The sequence below is a fragment of the Symphodus melops genome (genome assembly GCF_947650265.1).
Source record: "Symphodus melops genome assembly, chromosome: 21".
NCBI lineage: Eukaryota > Metazoa > Chordata > Actinopteri > Labriformes > Labridae > Symphodus > Symphodus melops.
The window spans coordinates 20,263,625-20,273,113 of NC_136711.1; the positions used below are offsets into that span (position 1 = coordinate 20,263,625).

Genomic DNA, 9,489 nt, shown 5'->3' on the forward strand with positions numbered 1-9,489 from the left:
ACACACACACACACACACACACACACACACAGAGTGTGTACTCACTCTTGACAGTTGCAGTCCGGGTGCAGTTGTAGAGGATTGCCAGCTCTCCGAACACTTTGCCTGGTCCCATTGTGCACAACTTCATCCCCTCTTTAGTCACCTCCACCTTCCCCTCTGGGCGAGAGACGCACAAAGAGAACGAAGATTCAAACATGAAGCCGTTCAGACATAAAGCTGAATAATAATAATAACTTTACATTTGTGAATCTCAAAGTGCTGCAGAGTTTAAAAGAATAAAAGAGTTTTAAAACACATAAAACAAATAAAAAAAGAGGTCTAAGTCATATATTAATATTTATGGCGCTTAAAACAAAAAGGACATTCAGATTTTTACGTTTCATAACGTCTTTGTGGTTGTTTGGAGTCTTTTTATCCATTTTATATTTTTTGTCAGAGAAACGTTGAATGAGCAGAAAAACTTCATCTTATTATTTATATTTATTACACATATTGTCGAATTGAGCCGTTTATCGGCGTTTCATTATTTACGTCTGAGCAGCGTTCGACATTTGGTCAGCTCTGACATTTCAGACGAATATTAATAAAGATGGATCCAAACATAGAGCAGGAGAGTGGAAATGTCAGAGTGATCAAAACAACAGAAACAAAAACACAAAAAAAGTCAACAAATCACAAAGCATGAAGACGATCATGGAGACGCTGAACTCGTCGGATCTGTCAAATAATTATCAACTGGATTAAACATCTGACACATGACAGAGATGAAGCTGGTTTTTTTTTCATTTTACAGATTAAAAAAATAAAACAAAATAAATAAATATTCCAGAGTTAACCAAAAGACTAATTTTACAAAATGCTTCCTGGAAAATCAAAACAAATTCAAACGTTGCTAAAAGCTACAAATAGAAACAACATGGCGGTCATGAAGCAGACAGAGTTTTTAAAGCTGTTTGATACTAAAGACTAACAGGCTGATCGCCCTCCTGCTTTCTGTACTCGCAGATATCTGCAGAAGTACAGAAGAATATTGGTCTTGTTATTGGAAATGATCATGAGGCTTCCTAGCAACACACACACACGGCAGATGTTGGCGATCATCATGTAGAATTAGAGATAAGGATAAACACACACACACACACACACACGTCTGCTGCTCAAACTGCAGGCCGCACTAATCATTCATCCTCAGTTACACGCAGAGAGCATGTTTGACTCTCATCATCTCAGGACTGAAACATGTGTCGGGTCATTACGGTGACTCAGACGTGTCAAACACCTGCGAGGTCGTTACCAAGCAGCTGCTCTCGTCTGCAACGAATCTCATCCAGAAACTTCCAAGAAAAGAAAAAGAGAGCGGAGCAGAAACGTGATGTTTTGAATGCTTACTGTGTCATGTAATGTAAATATATATTTAACACATTGTATTGCATGTATTGGCTGGCTAAAAGAGACCAGCGATTAAAGCTTGGCGAGCAGACGTGAAGCTTGCAAGCTGCACAATGAGTAACACTGCTTCAGGATTCTCTCATACAATCCAACTTCAACAAAAAAAATAATCCTGCATTAGTGCATATTCTGGCACACTTGAGGGGGAGTCACAGGTGGAAGTCAAGAAAATGTGTTCAATTATTAAAAAAGAAGGTGGACAGAGAGTGACAGAACAGTGTGGGCGATCGACTACCACAGAGACACAGAGAGAGAGAGAGAGAGAGAGAGAGGTGTGAGTTGTGTTTGAACCTGGCTGTACACGACCGTCCTCTGCTGTTGTTTTGTTAAGATTCATTATATTTAAAGTCCCTGTTGGTCTGATTTGAGAGCACTGGGTTAATACGCCTGTAATCATCACAAACCGAGCGCAGAGTGAGACCTCCTCCTCCACACTCACTCATCTTTGTTTCTGTAAACTGAGACAGAAGCTCTTTAAACCAGCTGATCTGAATCCACTCGACTGTCTGTCGTCGATTTGAGTGATGAAACGGGCCGAGAGCTCGCAGACGATCCGACAGGACGACGGCAGGGGGAGCGAGTCGAACACAGAGAGGACAAAGATCGGATTCAAAGATGGACAACGCCTGGAGGAAAGACGCATCGGAGCGTTTGTAGGCACTGAATTAAATTGGTCCTGCTCTATAAATAAATATTTATAGAGACGGACAAGCAGCCACATGCAGACTCCACACAGAGAGGGATTCAAACCAGCAACCTCCTCACTGTGAGGGGACAGAGCCAACCAGCTGCTGAAAACACGATTCTTTAAATGAAAGATAATCTGAACTCTGGGTTCAGAGATGAATGTCTGTCGGTTTCCGAGGATTCATTTCAGCCACATGGATGTTTTTATTTTTTCTGCCTGAAGCCAAATCTCAAACACGATCTGTCACGCACGAAAAACAGGAACCACAACGTTTCAAAGCCCCAAATCCCGTCCGTCATCCCCATCGTCCACATCCGGACCATGATCGACAGGATTACGACCACAGATGTTCTCTGAACGATAAAAGCTGTGATGAGCTGCTGCAGTGATGTCAGCGTCCGATGGTCAATAAAACAATGAGCTGATCACACAGGCTGCAGATCAATACACTTCTTTAAGCGAGGAACACTCAGTCATATATGTTGAAAGGCATTGTGGGTAATGTAGGCAGCGGAGTTTTGTCCTTTTCTAAGAAGAATCAGTGGCAGACACAGTGTTTGAATTGAGGACACTGAGGACCTACGGGGAGCCTGCAGGGACAAAATAAGAGGATTCACTCGTTAACGTTGATTTAATTAAACAAGAACATGAAAAAGTTAAAACTTCCATATGAAATTTTAATCACAAAAAATCAACATGTTGCTCAGTCGACTGAAGCTGCAGACAATCAAATAAAATATGCATGTGGACAGACATGAGTGGGCTGACACACACACACACACACACATTGATCAAATCAGCAGTGTGTGTGTGTGTGTGTGTGTGTGTGTGTGTGTGTTTGTTGTAGTGTTCAGAAGTATTTTCAGAAATGAAGGATTTCTAATCTGCTCGTTGACTCGAGAGGTTCGAGCGTCGATCATGTTAACGCTGATTAGAGTTTAACTGAAGACAAAGATAATTATCCTCCAGCTCCCTCCCTCCTCCCCTCTCATGCTTCCTCCCTCCCTTCCTCCTCTCCTGCTTCCTTTTCTCCTTCCTCCTCCCCTCTCCTGCTTCCTTCTCTCCTCCCTCCTCCCCTCTCATGCTTCCTCCCTCCCTTCCTCCTCTCCTGCTTCCTTCTCTCCTCCCTCCTCCCCTCTCCTGCTTCCTCCCTCCCTTCCTCCTCTCCTGCTTCCTTCTCTCCTCCCTCCTCCCCTCTCATGCTTCCTCCCTCCCTTCCTCCTCTCCTGCTTCCTTTTCTCCTTCCTCCTCCCCTCTCATGCTTCCTCCCTCCTCCCCTCTCATGCTTCCTCCCTCCCTTCCTCCTCTCCTGCTTCCTTCTCTCCTTCCTCCTCCCCTCTCATGCTTCCTTTTCTCCTTCCTCCTGCTTCCTTCCTTCCTTTTCTCCTTCCTCCTGCCCTCTCATGCTTCCTTCCTTCCTTTTCTCCTCCCTCCTCCCCTCTCATGCTTCCTTCCTTCCTTTTCTCCTTCCTCCTCCCCTCTCATGCTTCCTTCTCTCCTCCCTCCTCCCCTCTCATGCTTCCTTTTCTCCTTCCTCCTGCTTCCTTCCTTCCTTTTCTCCTTCCTCCTGCCCTCTCATGCTTCCTTCCTTCCTTTTCTCCTTCCTCCTCCCCTCTCATGCCTCCTCCCTCCTCCCCTCTCATGCCTCCTTCCTCCTCCTCGCTCTGTTTCCTATTTTTATTCTTTCTTTTTAAATTGATTCCACAAACTATAAACCATGAAAACATTTAAATGCCAAATATGGTCATCCAACAGGTTGTCATGCCAACCACATCTCCCAGAGAGCTGTGTGTGTGTGTGTGTGTGTGTGTGTGTGTGTGTGTTTGTGTTTGTCTTGTACATAATGAGACCAAAGTGCTGCATCTGTTTCTTCGTCCAATCACAGTATCAATTTGATGACACACACACACACACACACACGCACACACACACACACACACACACTGTTGTGTTCTGTTTTAGGGCTCACTTCCTCTTCCTGAGACAGAAGTTGTTATATTTAGCCATCTGCACCCCGACTGCCCAAAACAAACACACACACGATCCTACGAAGGCACAAACACACACACACACACACACACACACACTTGCTATCTCATTTGTGAGATGTTTCTTTTGTCTCTTCCACAGTTGAAAGTGTAAATCTGTGCTGGAGAACCTTCCGGACGTTGTCTCTCTGATGACTTTGGATAAAAGCGTCTGATGAATGACTGAAGAAGGTTTCCAGTCCAGCATTTTGTCTGTGGAAAAGTCAATGAAATTCACTGAAGGAAACTTCTGAGGGATAACTGACGAGTGAGCGAGTGTGTATGTGTGTATGTGTGTATGTGTGTGTGTGTGTGTGTGTGTGTGTGTGTGTGTGTTCTGTATGAACACACTGATCCGTTTAAACACTTATTGAAACCTTATTGAAGCAGATTCAGTAAAACTTTGACTTCAGGGATCTAAAAACGATCCTGATCAGCTCAGACGGAGAGGAAACACCTTCTCCTACATTTCCCATGATGCACTTGGATTGTGTAATTTGTCGGAGGCCGCAGACCTTCTGTTGAAGCAACACACAGCGTGTTGAACGATTTTTACACTGACGACATCACTGATGACATCACTCGGTGCAGATGACATCGTACAGCGAGTCAGCGTTTATTTATTCATACTCTCTCTCTCTCTGAACAGGTCTGTGGCTAGCTCGCCCACTTCAGAGACTGACCCACTTAGTCTGAGCTGGACACACACACACACACACACACACACACACACACTCTTGTTATTCGTACGAACTATCCGTCTGTCTGATCCACTCCAGACTCATTGAAAAATTAGTCATTTTATCTTTAACTTGTATTTGTGATCTGACTCGGAGACACGTTTCACATCGTGAGGACTCGCTCTGCAGCTCCGCCTGTAGTGTGACCCACACAGCAGCTTTTACTTAGATATAAATGTCATCCGTATTTTTCACGCCGCTCGCTGCCACCCACCGACACGGAGGATTGGCCATCTGGAGGATTGTTATCGAGCCGCTGTGAGTCCAGAAACACGGAGACAAAGAGATTAAAAAAAAAGTCCTCGAGCTCGACATGACTGTGACTGCTGGCAGTTTCTCTCCTGACGGCCCGGAGAGCGAGCGCCGCTCACTGTTAACACACTGGGAGTGATCAAACGTGCGTCGACACACGCCGACATCAACCTGAGCTTCAAGTGGGAGGATCACGTTTTTAAACAGGCTTCTTATGTAACACACTAACCTCAAACATGGCTATAAATACACGCCAAGAGCTCGCCGAGAGGAATTCACAGAGGAGGACGGCGAGCTGACAGAGCAGCGCGAGGGTCGGGCCGTTCGGCTTGTGGATTCTGCTGCTGTCAGAGTGCCCTCGAGCAAAGCGCTCAGATGTGTGAGAGGAGAGACGTGTCACTGTAACGCCAGCGAGCGATTCGTTAGACTGTGGAGGACGGCGAAGCTGTCGGATCATCAGACTGAAGAGACTCAAAGAATCCCTGAAAGAAAATGATGAACGCTTCCTTTAAAATGGGTGTTGACCAATCAGCAGCCTCCTGTGTTTAAACATGATGCTGAAGTGTGACATCCTGCAGTACCTGGAGTGTCCACTAGAGGCTGGCTGCAGCAGCACAGGAAGTCACATACACACCCATTCAAACAGCCTGTTTTTACAGCACATAGGTGTGATTAGCTCATGTCTCCATCCACACACACTGTACGTTTTGATGACTCAGCAGTTTTCCTCTCCCTCAGAGCGCCTCACCTTCCATCACGTAGACCAGAGAGCCCACGTCGCCCTCCTCGATGATGCACGCGTCTTTCCCATAATCCACCGGGTACATGCAGTCCACGATCTCCTGGATCTGAGACAGCTCCAGGTTCTTCATGAAGTCGTTATCCAAGATGGCCTCCTTTATCATCTCCTTAGACCTGAGGGTAGGAGACGAGGACACAAGGACAGGAGGGTGGCAGGAGGAGACGAGGACAGGAGGAGACAAGGAAAGGAGGGGAGGAGGAGACAAGGACAGGAGGGGAAGAGGAGACAAGGACAGGAGGGTGGCAGGATGAGGACAGGAGGAGACGAGGATAGGAGGAGACAAGGACAGGAGGGGAAGAGGAGACGAGGAAAGGAGGGGAAGAGGACAGGAGGAGACAAGGAAAGGAGGGGAGGAGGAGACAAGGACAGGAGGGGAAGAGGAGACGAGGAAAGGAGGGGAAGAGGAGACGAGGAAAGGAGGGGAAGAGGACAGGAGGATACAAGGAGATGAGGACAGGAGGAGACAAGGAAAGGAGGGGAGGAGGAGACAAGGACAGGAGGAGACAAGGAAAGGAGGGGAGGAGGAGACAAGGACAGGAGGGTGGCAGGATGAGGACAGGAGGAGACGAGGACAGGAGGAGAAGAGGAGACGAGGAAAGGAGGGGAAGAGGAGACGAGGACAGGAGGAGATGAGGACAGGAGAGGAGGAGACGAGGGCCAGGAAGGGAGGAGGAGACAAGGACAGAAGTGGAGGAGGAGACGAGGACAGGAGGAGATGAGGACAGGAGAGGAGGAGGAGACGAGGACAGGAGGAGATGAGGACAGGAGAGGAGGACAGGAGGAGACGAGGACAGGAGGAGACGAGGACAGGAGGAGACGAGGACAGGAGGAGATGAGGACAGGAGAGGAGGAGGAGACGAGGAGGTCGGGAGGCAAGAAGCAGAGGTAAAAATTGTTTAAAATGTTGAATCGTTGCGATAAAGTGAGAACAGCTTCACCTTTAACCTGCAGCTAAACAACAACAGTGACCTCTAGTGGTGAAATCTAAACAACTGTAATTTTACAGCACGCTGATGACGGAGAGGCGGAGCTATCTTTGCTCGAAGGAAACCAGAGCGGGAATCAAATCGAACATGTCCGCGTCACGTTACGCACAGCTGCATCATCCAGAGAACTCAGACACAAGACACCAGCTTGTGTTTGTTACAGGCACAGAAAAGATCTGATAACACACACACACACACTAAAACACACACACACACACACACACACACACACACACACACACACACACACACACACACACACACACACACACACACACACAAGCTGCTATCTGACTCCAGATCAGCTTCAGGCTCTCACACAGAAACAGAAACTCAGAGACTGTTCAGTGTTTCAGCCCTCAGGTGAACCATGAAATGACTGTGTGTGTGTGTGTGTGTGTGTGTGTGTGTGTGTGTGTGTGTGTGTGTGTGTGTGTGTGTGTGTGTGTGTGTGTGTGTGCGGGCCCTCAGTTTGTCTCTTCAGTTTGATTAATAACTTTAACATTTCCTGATCACGTCTTCATCATCGCTCTTCATCAGTTTGATGAGCGACGCCTCACACACACAACAACCAACACATCCACATCCTCCAGAGTCTGACCAGGACCAGGACCAGGACCAGGACCAGGACCAGGACCCTCCATGTGGATCGTAGGCCAATCATCTTGCTAGAAGAGGGGAGGAGAGGAGATGAGGAGAGAAGAGGAGGAGAGGAGAGGAGGAGAGGAGGAGAGGAGAAGAGGAGGCGAGGAGAGAAGGAGGAGAGGAGAGGAGAAGAATCCAAAAGACAAGGAATAAACTGGGCGAGGAAAGAGGATGAACATAAAGATTAGGACTTCAAACAAGGAGAGGAGATGAGGAGAAGAAACAAGGAGAGTAAGGAGGAGCGGCTTCTTCCTCATTCAAAAGTGGACGAGAGAGAGAGCAAGGGAGAGAGAGAGAGAGAGAGAGAGAGAGAGAGAGAGAGAGGATCTGAGGTTTCCTTCCTGTCAGATCAATAAAAATGTTTTCATGAAGACGGACTGAAAAGATCCAAACGGCGAGGAGAGATGAAAACTCTCCGAGCTGTCGACTCTCAGAGCGTCTCTGATCAGCTGATAATCATCCTGACGTTAACGGATCCATCGTCAGCTGCTCACACCTCCACAGGTCCTCCATCTTTAAACATCAGGAGCTGTTAGAATCACACAGTTTGTAGTTTCATTACCAAGTTCATCTTCATCGTCGTCTCTCGGCCAAACTCTACCGCTGTTTTCAAAACCGCCACATGGCGCTGCTGTCGGACGCCGTACGCTGAATGTTCCGTCAGTCTGACAAACCCGGACACGTTGTCTTGATTCAGAGAAGTGGACGTGTCCTTGTGTGCTTTGGTCTGATTGGACGCTGCTGTCCGTCATATCAGCCTGTGACCTGCAGGCGGCCAGGGGTTCTTTGGGGGGGTTTTTTTTGGTCTCCAGGCCGACTTCGACGCTCTGACAGACGGGTTTATCACGCAGCGTTCACGTGGCGCCGGACACGTTGGACAAACACGTTTCTGGGTTCGAACGTCTGATCGTGTCGTCACAAGAACTCGATCCCTCACATTCCTGTTCTGCTACGTTTAGCAGCACGTCGTGGTTCTGAACACGAGCAAGCGAAGAACGCTGAAGTGACGTCACTGTTTGATCACAGCAGCACCTGGTGGACGTCAGAGGAACTGCAGCTCTGAGGCTGTTGTCCCTCTCAGTGACACGGAGGGAATTCAGACCATGTTTTTGATTTGTTGGGACGTTTCAGCCGACACGCCTCCGTGGCGGTGAAGGCGGTGAAGTGACGTTAGGATGCTGGTTAGTAGGAGCTTCCTGTGCAGATAAGGTCAGGTGAAGGTGCACCGGAGAGGAGACGGAGAGTTTGTGTTTTCATCCAGCTGATAATCCAGAGAGAGCTTTTGTTTTAGTGATTCTGCAGAAGAAGAAATATATTCAGATATGTAAACTGGGCTCAGGAGGAAATCAAAGAATAATGATGACTCATGGTGAGCGAGCGGCGGGAGGAGATGAAGAGCAGCGGTCTGATCAGCGGGGACGGAGAAAAGACCACGGGGGAAATGAAGAGGACAACAAAGGAGACGAGAACACGGATGAATAAATAACACCAGGCAATAAAAAGAAGGAAACCCATCAGGGAGGGACAGATTTATGAAACTCTCCCTGTGACGCTCGTTACCGCGGCGAACAGAACAGACGACCAATCACACGCCAGAAACATCGTGAGTGAGGCGCAGAGACGCAGACGCACCTGGACGCGAGGAGGGAATTACACTCTGCACATCGGGGTCGTTGGAGCGCCGGGTTTTCAACCTGTGGTCGGGTTCTCGTATCAGACCAACAGTGTTGATGCCTGTTTGTTACCATGGCAACAAAAACAGAAGTCCTCGGCATATTGGGGGAGTCACCAAACATTGGTCCCGCGTGCTCCCGCCGCTTGCATGAGAATAAATGCAACGCATTCTTTACAACTCCATTAGCTGCCGTCTGGGACTTCTGTTTGCGTTGCCATGGTA

The 9,489-nt window shown here is 47.8% G+C and overlaps 1 protein-coding gene across 4 annotated transcripts in view; it reads right to left on the reverse strand.

The window, feature by feature from the left end:
- The window catches only part of LOC306817500 (cGMP-dependent protein kinase 1-like), a 36,546-nt gene that overhangs the window by 18,445 nt on the left and 8,612 nt on the right, over positions 1-9,489 (reverse strand). For 3 of the 4 annotated variants that reach the window (XM_079334439.1, XM_079334438.1, XM_079334440.1), the window contains exons 2-3: positions 5,908-6,074; positions 46-159 (exon numbers count right to left, since the gene is read on the reverse strand). In XM_079334439.1, coding sequence (XP_079190565.1) covers positions 46-159; positions 5,908-6,074 — 281 coding nt within the window. Of the gene's footprint in view, positions 1-45; positions 160-5,388; positions 5,457-5,907; positions 6,075-9,489 lie in introns of those variants that run through there. The other variant, XM_079334441.1, reaches the window with a different exon arrangement.